This window comes from Homarus americanus, unplaced genomic scaffold, assembly GCF_018991925.1.
Source record: "Homarus americanus isolate GMGI-L3 unplaced genomic scaffold, GMGI_Hamer_2.0 scaffold31037, whole genome shotgun sequence".
In the NCBI taxonomy this organism is placed as follows: Eukaryota; Metazoa; Arthropoda; class Malacostraca; order Decapoda; family Nephropidae; genus Homarus; species Homarus americanus.
The window spans coordinates 7,120,466-7,134,813 of NW_024722227.1; the positions used below are offsets into that span (position 1 = coordinate 7,120,466).

Consider the following 14,348-nt stretch of genomic DNA (forward strand, 5'->3'; position numbering starts at 1 on the left):
ATACTGTACATTATTTTACTATCGTACACAGCCCTCGTTTTTCTATTATACCATGGCCAGCAGGGATAAAGACAGATACAGAAAATACATCTTGGGTGCAGAGAAAAGGATGAGAAGAAATCGAAATGTCAATGAAAAGTTCCCTAGAAAAATATGTTTTCAGAAACACCAGAAACTAGTGCAAAAAGGGACCTGAGTGACTGTGATGGTGATAGTGTGGGTTATATTCAAGTTGAGGAAGAGGAGAGTACTAAAAAAATACTAAGGCTTTTAAAATGGACAGTTCCACCTACACTAACGGTCATGTTGATGAAGATCTATGTGATCCAGCCAACTGGCCACATTTACTGGGCACTACGACAATTGATATTTTGGTAGAAAATGGACCTGTTAAGGTATCTAGTGAAAATTATGTGCTTCCAAAAAATGGTGAAAACCGACACTTCAGAAAACCTTCACATGCGAAGATTGCCAAATGGGGAAATATATGAAAGATGTTATAACATGGCAAATTACATAATACTTGGCATAGTAATAGTATGATTGGGGCCCCGCACCCTCCTAGGGACGGCTCTGCATGCTGTACTTTGGGTCTCAACACACTCCAGGTTGTGGACTCCACCAAGCTCCTTGGCGTGGCGTCACTATAGATAACGAACTAAATTGAAAAACAAACATCAGTGAAACTGTCAAATCCTCCAGTTTTCGTCTCCACCTCCTCAGTTGTCTTAAATTCTTCAGAGTTCCCGCGCCCATGTTCCTAAGCACTTCCTCCATAAATGCCACACAACAGAAACACCTAGGAAATGTGCAGAAGGCATGCAAAATTATTCTTTCCCCTTCCTACTCAACATATCAAGAAGCGCTCTACATACTGACCCTCTCGGCTCTCTCTGACCATCACCATAATCTAATCTGCAAATCTGAGAAGCTTCTGCACCATCCTTGACACAGTCTCTTGCTTCCACTCAATATCCCTCGTCTGGAAATTGCTGTTCGACGCTAAACCCGCATCCAGCCCATACAAGCACGTACCAATCGATATAAGAACAGCCTAATCGTAAACATTGTAAAACTTATCAACAACTTGTACTTAACCACTGTGTTCACTCTTTGTCAATCTTACTTTTGCACTGTTACTATGTTGAAATTCCCTGATGTATGACTTTCTCCCCCCTACTTATGTTACTTGTATAATGTATATTGTCAATCAAGACTATCAGTTGATTGAAAATGTCCAAAGGAAGGCCACCAGACTGGTGCCTGCACTTCAGCACCTCTGTTATCCAAAGAGATGAGAGTGCCTGCAAATGCCTAGCTTATACTACAGTATTTTTTTATTTGATGAACTAATCCGAGCCACCCCGTTTCCGTTAAATCAAAATTTCCGCTAAATTGACCTTTCATTATTTTCTCTGGATTTAGCGAACTAGTTCACTAAATCGAGTGTGATTCGGTTATATTTCCACAAAATTGGACTTTCCGTTATTTTCACTCGATTTAGCAAACTAGTTCACTAAATCGAGCATGATTCCGTTAAATTCCGTGCCAAATCTTGCCACTCTGCCACCACCGTGTGTGTTGTTCATTGCTACCTCTCAGTCAACTAACTGCTGTGATTAGACATCATGCCAAAGTCTCTCAGAAGTCTCAGAAAGGAAGTGGTGTGGGGGAGAAAGTAAAAAAAGTGTAGCTATCAATTGGAAAAAAGTTTGGAAATAATAGACAAAATTTGAAAAACACTGAACCCCTAGTTTAAGGTAAGCCATGAATAATGTTTCTATGTGCATATCATGTTGAATTGAAACAGTTTATTTAGCCAGAAAAACACAGATACAAAGTGGATAATAATAAAAATATTAACATGGCTGAGCCAGTTGAGAACCTGAGCTCTCTTTTAGGCACCTGAAGCCCTGGTCCCTGTGCTTGCTCGCCTCTGCCTCAAAACCCAAACTTTTCCTTCTTCTTGGAAGCATGCCTTTGTTCAGCCCATCCCGAAGAAGGGTGACCATTCTAATCTAACTAACTATCGCCCCATTGCCCTAACTTCATCCCTCTCTAAGATTTTCGAAACTATCTTGAACTCCCATTTTCTCCGTCACCTTGAACACCTTTCTCTTTTGTCAGATCACCAGTATGGTTTTCGCCAGGCGAGACCTACTGGTGATCTGCTCTCCTACTATGGAGCCGTACATCAAGGTGTATCACGACAACATCAACGCCAGCCGTCAGCAAAGCATAACAGATTTCTTCGCCCGCAACCCACCACAGCCAGCCCAAGCCAGTGATAGTGACAGTGAAGTTGACTTTGAGGGATTTGTCAGGGAAGCCCTGACAACTGTAAGTGACAGTGATGATGATTCACCTAGTAATGGTGATTCACCTGAGGGCCAGTAATCTGCCCTCTGCCTCGGAACCAGCCTCCATCCCCGTATGCCGACCCATCTCTTCTACTACCGTAAGTTACACCTAATTTTTAGTTTTCTAACCTTACCTTTATTTTTCCTATGTTAACCTTTATCTTTCCTAACCTAACCTCTTCTATATTACTTGTTTTTTCATACCATCATAAAGTTAAGATAAAATTTTTACTACAACATAGTTGTGTGTCGTCAAAAAGTGGAGTTTGGGGATCGGCCCGGACTCCATTTCAATTAATCCCATATGTTACGGTATGTTATTCACTTTACGCGTTCCTCACTTTCCGCGGTACCCTCCGGGTTACATTAACCGCGTAAAGTGAGGGTTAACTGTATTTTTGAGTCCCAAAGTCAGTACACAGACAAAATTTTCATCTATAATTCACTTTAAAATGGCTGGCAAGCTTAAAAGTGAGAGTTTTGTGGTGCTGAGAAGAAAAAGAGACCTCCATTTTCGATTTTCTATGTGTTATTTAAGCATTTCCGACTTACGACCATTTCGACTTAGGACCTGGATGTCGGTCCCTAACCCCGTCGTAAGTCGGGGAGTACCTGTAAACAAAGAGGGCACAGCAGTAGGTGTTAATATCTTCGAATTTCAACATTTTCAATTAAGCAAATTTTTCGTTTGTGTGATCTGTTTTTTTTTCAATTAGGTCATTGTCCGTACAACTCTCTTTTGTGCAGTAACCAGGGATTGTGTTTTTGAAGAGCCAGAGGCCCCCCATAGTGTGTGACAGTTAATCAGGTGTTGGTAAACAAGATCATGATAGACTTCTTTCATTGCTGTGAGAGTGAGTGACTGTCGAGTGTGATACATGATACCGCACTGTTTATTGACTTTACTGTGAATGGCTTGTATGTGGTTTCTCCAGTTAAGTTTCTCGTCAACAATAACTCCGAGGAATTAAGTATTTTGTTCGCGTTTGAGGACTGTATTACCAAGGTACAGGGGGTCCAAGTCTGGGGGTAAGTTTTTCCTTCTGTGAAAGATCTTGTAGTGGGTTTTCTCAAGGTCTATAGTGAGTTTATTACGTATTACCCAGGTCCTGATTTTAGTCAATTCAGTGTTCATAATTCTCATCAAGGAATGGAGGTCTGAGTTGCTGTGTCTGAGGTGTCTCTGTAGGTGTGATATGTTTTATCTCTGTAAGGCATCTGCAGATATAAAATTTATGGCCACCAAAATTATCCTCAATTGAGAAAAAAAAAGTAACCAGATTTTTTTGTATTACATATTACTATGAGTAACTGGTTAACCAAAGAAAGAGATGAGTAACCACCAAATATTTAGGAAGTGACAAACAAAAGTTTATGCTGTGAAAGGTCAAGGAGCTGACTCACTGTAGATGATAAAGGCTTGAACATCATCAGATGGCATGAATCATGTGATACCTCTCATCTGTTCCCATTAAGTTTACCATACTGTACTGTACTATATATGGTATAAAGTGACTATATACACTCGGTTAAAAAACTACCGTTACAATTCCTGCGCGAAACAAACTGATACTACAAACGAAGTGTTTCAAAAAGCCCCCCCCCCCCAGGCATTCCTCGCATTGGTAGCCCTGCGCGTGTATGGGTTCGGCCACACGTGCTCGAAACAAGTGATCGGCACTCTGAAACAAGTCAGAGTTTGTACTGCCACACTAACACAATTTGAAACTTGACCAGAACTCGATGCCTCATTTCTCCATGTCGAATACACATTGTGAGCGGTGTTGTAGCAACCTAATATTGTGATTTACGTAATTCGCGCAACTAACATTTCCTGATATCTTTTATAAAGAATGTGCATGTTATATGAACTGTGGAGCTATTCAGATGTTTCAGAACAGCATGGTATATTTTCCAATACGAATGAAGAATGACATAATGTGGCATTAGCCCAAAGTGAAGGAGCAATACATACCTGTATACAGATTCGAAATTTCGGTTGCAAAATAATCTTATACCTTTACTGTATCCACTAATTCTGCCAAACATATAATGCATTCCTCTATGGCAACTCATCCACTTCCATGGTTACTGTAGTCCATGGTGTGTGGAACATTTAATATAACATACAGTTTAACTTATCTAGATATACTGACATTCTCCAGTCATATTATAACAAAGTAATTCAATGCATATTGTCTATGAAATAGCTTATTTTGGACCACCAAATTAAGTATGAAATGTCTCACACTGAAGCCTACCAACCTTCGCGGGACAACAGGAATGTTCAGTTGGAAAATCATCAGACCCCACCTGTACGGTAGTTTTTTACTGAGTGTACTGTACTCCAGTAGTATATATACTATACTACAGTACTGTATTAACTATTCCCGATTTTTCACAGCAACTCAGCCCATTTTTATTGCCTTAAATACAGTAAGTAATAGGGATGTACAGATACCAAAATTTTGGCCAATACCGTTACTCATTTTCAAGTGGATACCGATACTTTTAAATGAGTGATACTTTGCCGATACCAATACTAATAGAAAATTAAAATTATTTAAAATTAATAAGCAAGCTTAATGATGGCTAAGTACATATATGTATAAGATGGGCTGATTCAACAGAATCCTTGATTTTATTCCGAATGTAAAATACGTATACATCTTCTCAGGACTTGGGTGTGCAGTAAGACCCTTGGATCTCCTTTTCAGAAAGTGAAAATCATTTCAAAATCTTTTGTTTCCTTAGAGTGTATCCTTGTATCTTGGATCAAGAAATGTTGCCAGTATTGGATTGTTGTCATTAAAATATCTATGAAATCTGTTCTTCACTGATACCTTAATGACAGTGAGAGTACAGTACTGTACTGTGTAACCCAGAAAACTGCGCATCTGATGATGCTTTAGTTATGAACATTTGAAGAAACTTGATTTGAGGGATTATCTCTGAAACAGTGGTCTTGTGGAAAATTTTCAACAGAGTTTGAGAGCTTCCCAATTAGGTTCTTACTAAAATCTAATGTATCAGTAGGTCACTGATGGTCTAATGAATCTAGTCAATTCAACCCACGGTAATTATTTGGATAATGGCCATCCACTGTTTTTCATTGAAAATGGGATTAAATATACCCAGTTTTAACTTACCGGGTATTTTATTAGGGGAAAATGTATTATGTTAGGAAAAATATAAACATAACTGAAATCATTTGCTAACGTAACCAGACCTAACCTATACAGTATCTTAATTCACCATATCTAGAAAACTAAGCATTTACACAAGAAAATCAATAGAAGAAAGTAATCAGTGTACAGTATAAAACTGTGTTTAAAAACACCCTGCATAGTTACCGAACCGCTGAGGGTCACCAGTCGTATATTAGCCCAAACCACCGAAAGGGCATATGCTACCTAAGAACTTAATAAAGGAAATTGCAGCAGGCCTATTGGCCCATACTAGGCAGCCCCATTTACACCCAACCCCTATTGCTCCTATATGCATCCAACCTATATTTGAAGCTATCCAGTGTATTTGAGTCACTGATGATGTTTGGTAACTTGTTCCACTCATCCACTATTCTATTTCCATACCAATGTTTACCTATTTTGCACCTAAGTCTGAATTTGTTTAATTTAAAACCATTGCTACAAGTTCGCTCCTGGTTGGATAATTTGAGTACCCTTGTTATATCACCTTTGTTTAGCCCTGACTTCCATTTATACACCTTGATCATATCGCCCCTCACTCTACGTCTCTCGAGGGAGTGCAAATTAAGATGCTTTAATCTGTCTCTGTACTCAAGGTTCCTAATGCCCGGGATTAGTCTTGTCATCCTCCTCTAATTTCTTTCTAGGGATTCTATATCCATTTTGTAGTAGTGACCAGAACTGAACAGCATAATCCAGTGAGGTCTCACAAGCTCAAGATACGTGTATAGTTTTAGGATGACCTCGCTAGTCTTGTAACTAACACTCCTTTGTATGAACCCAAGTACTTTTTTAATCTTGTTTCGAGCAAAAACCTATTGTTGTCTTGGTTTAAAATTCCAACTTATCATTACTCCTAAATCTTTCTTATTGTTGGATTTCTCGATAACAAATTGTTCATCTGATATCTGGTTTCTAAGTTTACATCTCCTTGACTAAGTACTTTGCATTTGTCCTCATTAAATTTCATCTGCCATTTTTCAGACCATCCGAAAAATTAGATCTTCCAGTAGTTTTGCGACCTAATTGAGGTGTACAGTATAAGCATCTCAAGGGGCACTACTCAGTCGAGTGTCCTTACTTGGAGCTGGTGGACACTCGCCCCACAAGGGGTCACAGCTCAAGATTGAAGAAGCCGCAGATCCAGAAAACTGTGAGGGCAAACTTTTTCGGCGTGAGAGTTGTGAACTCTAGGAACAATCTACAGGAAGTGTTGTGACGGCACCGAGTGTGAGCTCTTTCAAGACCAGACTTGACCAACACTGGAGCAGGTTCAGGTACATTCAGGAGCCGGTGCATGCCCAGTACCTGCCAATAGTGTGTAACAGAAAGCCAGTACCTGTACAAGACTAGTACTGTACTTGCCAACAGTGAGTAACAGAGACGTGACCAATCGCCCAAGCGGCTAATGAGCCGATCAGTGGTGAAGAGGATAAAAGAAAAAGATAAAAGTAAATGTTGAGAGCCTAAGCTCTCTTGAAGGCACCTGATATATACTTTGGTGGGGGACTCTGTTGAAGACTTTGTTAAAGGCGAGATATACCGCATCATAATCGTATCCGTCATCCACCGATTCTAAAATAGTTGAATAGAATGTTAATAGGTTTTCAGACATGAATACAAACTTGTGAAGCAATGTTGGGAATTATTTTTCAACTTGAGATGATTTTAAACAGTTTGAAATTATTGAAGGGATTATTTACGACTTCAGTCACTGATTTTTCAGAAAAAAAAATAAATGCGGCAATCTTAATGTGTTTTACAGTAGACATTGCCGTAGTTATGGCAAATGTGCTAAAAAGTTTTTATTTAAAAGTTCATGTTAACCTTACCTAACCAAACCTAACCTTGAATTAACCTAACCTAACCTAACTCTAACCTTCCGTGGGAGAACTTACATTGCGACAGGGGGAAGCAGGTGTGAAGTCCTCAACTTTTTAGCTATTATTGCTTCCAGCAATTTGCCTACAATTGATGTTAAACTGACTGGAAGGTAGTTAGAGGGTAGTGATCGTCTCCCTACAGTTCTCTCTAACTCTGAAGGAATTTTTTCCCACTATTCCAACACCAATTCCATTAATCATTGTCTAATATATTCAAGTAACAAGAGTTCTAAAATTGAAATTGCAAAAACTACTAGGTTAAAGGAGCCGTTCTTAAAACTTACCCTCTAGAAACAACATAATCTTACTTACTCCTTTACCGTTACAGTTGTTCATATTTTCCCGGGTCCGATTAATTACCCAAATGCACCCAAATGTAGCCGCATTAAGTCAAATAATGGTCCTACATGAATAAATCGGGTTACTAATCACTTCTCGACTAGTATTTGGTGTCACAAAGTAAAAAAAAATTGGAAAACGTAATTTAATTTGAGTTAATAGATCGAGTGCATGTACCTAACCTAACCTCGACTAGTATTTGGAGTCACAAAGTCACAAAAAATTGGTAAACTTAATTTAATCTGAGTTAATAGATCAAGTGCATGTACCTTACCTAACCTAACCTAACCTAACACAACTCAGATTAAATTAAGTTTACCAATTTTTTGTGACTTTATGACACCAATTAATAATCGAGAAGTGATTCACAGCCCGATTTACGCTTGTACGACCATCATTTGACTTCATTGCGGCTACATTTGGGTAATTACTCGCTCCCTCGGTACATGCATGCGATCTATTAACTCGGATTAAAGTAAGTTTTCCACTTTTTTGTGACTTTGTGACATCAAATACTAGTCGAGAAGTGATTAGCAGTCCGATTTATTCATGTAGGACCATTATTTGACATCATTGCGGCTACATTTGGGTAATTAGTCGGACAGTATTTTCCCTACCCCCCTTATACCTGTACAGTACTGTCCTCTACTAATACTGTACATTTGTCCTGTCCAATATTTTTTTTTTTATATAGACTGAGTAAGAGTGCAAGACACCATAAGTTGTGTTCGCAGCAGTGATAGACTGGCCAATGAGGCATGTAAGAAAGAAAATGTTGACCGTGACCTTGGCCTGTCCAATGCTGTACTTAAAAACATTCAAGTCAGAATCATGAACTCTGATATAGAAGAACTGAGAAATGCAGAGACCTGGCAGTTGTAACATTTGTAAATATGACAAATTTTGTGACAAGAGGTACCGGTATGGCCAGCATAAGGACAGAACCAGACAATGTGATGTAGTCGTGGTCAGAATTAGGCTAGGATACAGACACATCTGGAAAGTTAGTAACGCTGTACCCATACCGGAACACTCAGCATGTAATCTTTATTTTAAACCTTTAAAGCATACACTTGAACACGATATTATTGAATGTGACACTGTCAAAGACTTCAGGCCACCTGGCTTATTGTATCATGAACTTTGTAATTACTACATTGAATTGGGGGTGCTTGAGGACATTCTTGCTGTTTATCCCAAATTTGCTAGCCCACACTGATTAGTCTTCAATTAGAATATGACGTCCAATGTATATGAACCACTGTCTTGCATGGCAGCGAACAGTGACATCACCCACACGACTCTGACCTATACTGTATATACTGCTAATGAATATGATGTATTTCTTTGTGTACGAACCTCTGTCCTGCATGGCAGTGAACAGTGACATTACCCACATGAATCTGACCTCTATATGTATAGCTGTTAATGAATATGATGCATTTCTTTGTGGATGAACCTCTGTCCTGCGTGGCAGTGAGAAGTGATACCACCCTCAGTGTCAAGACCTGACTGAATTACTCTTTATAAGCAAACTGTACTCCAAGCTTTGTCAAAAAATTTGTTAAACTAAACTAAAAGTGGACAGAATAATGTCTAGAGACTCAAGATGAAATCGTGATGCATAACGTCCTTGTCAAGTGAGAGATCAGCTGCTTCAGTGACCACATTGATCTTCGTCATGTCACACTCACACCTGTCTTTTATTTCTACACATCAAAGCACTCTGAATTTACTATTTATTCTGCTTAGAATAATTTAAATTTAAAAGATGAGAACTACAATAGTGTATGGAGATATTTTAATTACCAATTGATAAATATTCGCCAGTTCCCCTCCGGTCGTGACTCAAGCCGGAGCCGACACACACACGATCGAACAAATTGTGTGGAGTCGTGTGTCGTCTGCAGCACACTCAAGTGATAACAAATAACTTTAGATTGCGGCTACCACACGTAATCTAAGATAGCGAGGGTAGCATGATTTATCGGAACTAACGGAACAGGTAATGTTCTTATAGAGACATATAAGACACACGTCACACCCTGTGGTAAAAAATCATGGATCATCGCCAACCCTCAACATTTTCGTCTGCAAGAAGACTGAAGGGCGGCTACTGCACTTACCAGCCATCGCCCCATACTCTCACTTGTCTCTTGTCACCGCCTTGTTCACTTTCCATTGCGCTAGGATAAGCTGTTCAGACGTGAAACAAGCGATGGTATTCAAAGTACCTCTCGTACGGGGATACTGACGCTGCCGACCCTCACCACCGCTCACTCCACTCCTCAAACGCACGTACATACGCATGCACGTCCTCCGCCACGCCCACTATGATATCATAATCTTCCTTTACTTTTAAAATATCGTTTATAAACTATCCATTATAGTACCAAGGCGAGCAATTGGAAGTCTCTATATTGGGATATCAAGATAGAGATCAAATATGCACATGGGAGAACGTGGGAGGATAACACGTGGTAGCAGGTCGGCTGCGCAGCGCACCTCGGACGATGTGCCACATAGGGAGATGAGCGGAGCGGGCACTTTGAATGCTGTAATATAATAATAATAATAATAATAATAATAATAATAATAATTAACGGTTTATTGAAAGAACTTGGCAGCCAGAAGGCTGAAAATATACAGTTACATATTTGGGGAATGGGTTTCGAATTACAAATAATATACAAGTAACATAAGTGATATAAATAAGATATATAATAACTAGATGGGGAAAAGCTCAAACTACAGTGCATTTCAACATATAATGTACACTGCGTGGTCTTCTTTTATGCATAGGTATTGATCATGGGCCACATTATTGATTCCGATGATGAAAATAATTAGGATTGATAGCATGAAAGCCTCTACATTATTTGATTTTCACCAAGACTTTCTGTTGGACTAAACAATAAGACACACCCCCTCCCCTTCCTTAGCCATCTCACTAATGTTGACGCAGCTGAGCAATCAAATAACCATTTCGCTCCCCCGGCTTGACACAACCACTCTCCCTGCTTACCTACCAGCCCCCCTTCCCACTGACTTAGTCGAAGAATTTGAAGTAGCAAAACGCCTGGACAAACTAAAATTAAAACGCTCTACCACCCCCATTGACTTACCAATGAAACTCTTCAAGGAGTTCTCCCCGGAGCTTGCTAAACCCCTATGCTCCATCATCAATGCTTCTCTCAGTCAAGCCAGATGCCCAGATGACTGGAAGACCTCTTATGTATCACCAGTGTCCAAGTCAACCAGCCCACAATCCTTAAATCAGCTACGACCTATTGTAATCACCCCAATACCCAGCCTAATCTGTGAAAGTTTTGTGTTGGACTGGGCTTATGCTGATATTGCAGGAGTCGTAGACCCTCAGCAATTTGGCAATATGAAAACTTCCTCCACCACTCACTGTCTTGTCAGCTTTCTCGATTACATATACCACCATCTCGAGAAACGAAAAACGTCTGTAGCTGTCGCCTTCATTGATTTCACTAAAGCATTCGACCTAGTCGACCACAATATAATCATCAACAAAGCTATTGACCTCGGGCTTCGGAGAAGTCTTATACCATGGCTTACAGACTTCCTCAGTGACCGACGCCAAGCTGTACGCTTCCGAGGGGCTGTCTCCACCTTTCAGTCACTCACCTGTGGCGTCCCCCAAGGCACCAAGATGGGACCACTCTGCTTCCTTATGCTCATCAATGATGCCCTAAGAGAAACCCCTGCTCGCTGGAAATATGTCGACGACTCCACCATTGAGATCAGCGTCAACAATTCTGCTCCCGACTATACCGCCCTTCAGGATTTATTCAACAGTCTCCAAAACTGGGCCACCAACAACCATGTCGCCATAAACCATACCAAGACCATGGTTATGCACATCAACCTTTCCTCCTACATTGTCCTACCTCCTTCCATTACTTTAAGTCCGAACACACTCCAGGTTGTAGATTCCACGAAGCTCCTCGGCGTCACCATAGACAACAAACTAAATTGGAAACCACACGTCAGTGAAGTAGTCAAATCCTCCAGTTTCCGTCTCCACCTCCTCCGCCGACTCAAGTCCCTCGGAGTTCCTGCACCCGAGCTCCTCAGTATTTACTCAACATTCATACTTCCCAAGCTCACCTATGCCTCCCCTACCTGGTCTTCCTCCCTAAATGCCACACAACGTAAACACCTAGAAAATGTGCAAAAGAGGGCATGCAAGATTATTCTCTCCCCTTCCTACTCCACGTATCAAGAAGAGCTCAACACACTGACCCTTTCGACTCTCACTGACCATCACCACGACCTCATCTGCAAATTTGGTAAGAAGCTTCTGCACCATCCTCGACAGCGGCTCCTACTACCACCTGAGATCCCTAGCCCGAGAATTGCTGTTCGACACCACAACCGCATCCAGCCCATACGTGCACGAACTGATCGCTATAAGAACAGCCCAGTCCCAACCATTGTAAAAATTATCAATAACTTGTAATAAACCAGTGTATTCACTCCCAGTAAATACTACTTCTTGCACTGTCACTATGTTGAAATGCACTGAAGTTTGAGCTTTTCCCCATCTAGTTATTATATATCTTATTTGTATCACTTATGTTACTTGTATATTATTTGTAACGCCGAAGGGCAACTGAAAAAGTATAAGGATAGTCTTAAAACAAACCTGAAAAAGTGCCAAATCGACCCCCCCACATGGGACACGATTACCCCGCATCGTAATGCTTGGAGGAGCACCACACGCGCACTTTCGAGTTGGCCCGATTGTAAACCGAGGCAGACAAGCGCCAACGCCGGAAAGACGCTACCACCGCCCCTTCCCGCACTCGATCTAGCCCTCCACAAGTGCAACATCTGTGAACAACTCTGCCGTTCCCATATCGGCCTCTTTAGTCACCCCAAAACTCACCAATGAAGGTGACATCCCTAATAATGCATATCATTGTATCATAGCTGGATGATCGTCATACTCGATTCCAAGTGACAGCAAAGTAGTAGTAGTTAGTGTGTGTGTGTGTGTGTGTGTGTGTGTAAAGTCCATTGCAACTCTCCCTCTCCCCTGTCGTTGCAACACTTGCACCATTGGATCAGGAAAAGGGAGAGCCAAGATGTGTGGTTGCAGCCTGCGCTCCTGCCTCACCACATAAATCAAGCGCCTGAATTTGCCTAGCTTATACTACAGGACGGGCAAGGGGGGACCTAATTGAGGTGTATAAGCATTTCAAAGGGCGCTATTCAGTCGAGTGTCCTTACCTAGAACTGGCGGACGCTCGCCCCACAAGGGGTCACAGCTCAATAATGAAGAAGCCGTAAGCCCAAAAGACTGTGTGGGGTATCTCTTTCGGAGTGAGAGTTGTGAACTCTTGGAACAATCTGCCAGAGTGTGTAGTGACGGCACCGAGTGTGAGCTCTTTCATGACCAGACTTGACAAACACTGGAGCAGGTTCAGATACATTCAGGAGCCGGTGTATGACTAATACTTGCCAACAGTGCGTAATAGAGATGTAACCAATCGCCCAAGCGGCTAACGAGCTGATCAGTGGTGAAGAGGATAAAAGAAAGAAGAACAGCGCTCATGCGCAGCCATAATCGAGCTTATAATACTTCTCATCATCATCAAAACCCCTATACCCCAAAAGGCCTATGGCGACGGACGAATGGTGACGGGGACAGGCAGAGATGACTGCCGGGAGTCTTTAGTCACAACTCTGCACATGGGCGACATTTTAGTTTTTAGGAGCCGAGATACTGAAAGTGGGTAACATTAGAGAGGCTGGATAGATGGTAGAGGTGTGGCTGTACCAGGGGCAGGCTGAAAGAGAATCTGAGTGCATAAGCATCTACGTTGGTGTTCAGGATCTCCTGCAGGTCGCGTTCATTGTCAGCGACAAGAGTGAGGTCGTCTGCGTACTAAAGTTCAGTAATGGAAGCTGCCGACATCTTTGTTACAATTTTTGTCATTTTCGGCCAAAAAATGGATTTTGTTCAAAATTTCAGTATAGGTACTCCTGAATGTGCTGCTTAAGGATCTGTTAACCAAAATTTGAAATCTTGATTATAACTTGTTCAAATGGCTTTTAGAAAATGTTCAAATGATTTTTAGAATATTTTAATTACTTTTGCAATGCTAATTACTCGCCACTTATGGGTTTTCGAGGTCATTTCTTGGTGCTTGTGTATTATTCTGGATGTACTTAAATAGTTAGGCACATTAAATTTTAGAACAGAGAGAAAAAGTATTTTTGGCCAAAAATCCTTTAAGGCTATAGACTTACAATTTTTGTCATTTTCGGCCAAAAAATGGATTTTGTTCAAAATTTCAGTATAGGTACTCCTGAATGTGCTGCTTAAGGATCTGTTAACCAAAATTTGATATCTTGATTATAACTTGTTCAAATGGCTTTTAGAAAATGTTCAAATGATTTTTAGAATATTTTAATTACTTTTGCAATGCTAATTACTCGCCACTTATGGGTTTTCGAGGTCATTTCTTGGTGCTTGTGTATTATTCTGGATGTACTTAAATAGTTAGGCACATTAAATTTTA

At 40.7% G+C, this 14,348-nt stretch overlaps 1 protein-coding gene across 2 annotated transcripts in view; it reads right to left on the minus strand.

Moving 5' to 3' along the window:
- LOC121862346 (ethanolamine-phosphate cytidylyltransferase-like) overlaps positions 1-10,239 on the minus strand; it is a 52,307-nt gene extending 42,068 nt beyond the window's left edge. The window contains exon 1 of one of the 2 annotated variants that reach the window (XM_042360573.1): positions 9,601-9,678. Coding sequence is in view for 1 of the 2 variants with exons in the window: in XM_042360572.1 (XP_042216506.1) it covers positions 9,918-9,973 (56 nt within the window). In the remaining variant the exon portion in view is untranslated. Of the gene's footprint in view, positions 1-9,600; positions 9,679-9,917 lie in introns of those variants that run through there. The other variant, XM_042360572.1, reaches the window with a different exon arrangement.
- Positions 10,240-14,348: the final 4,109 nt, after the last annotated feature.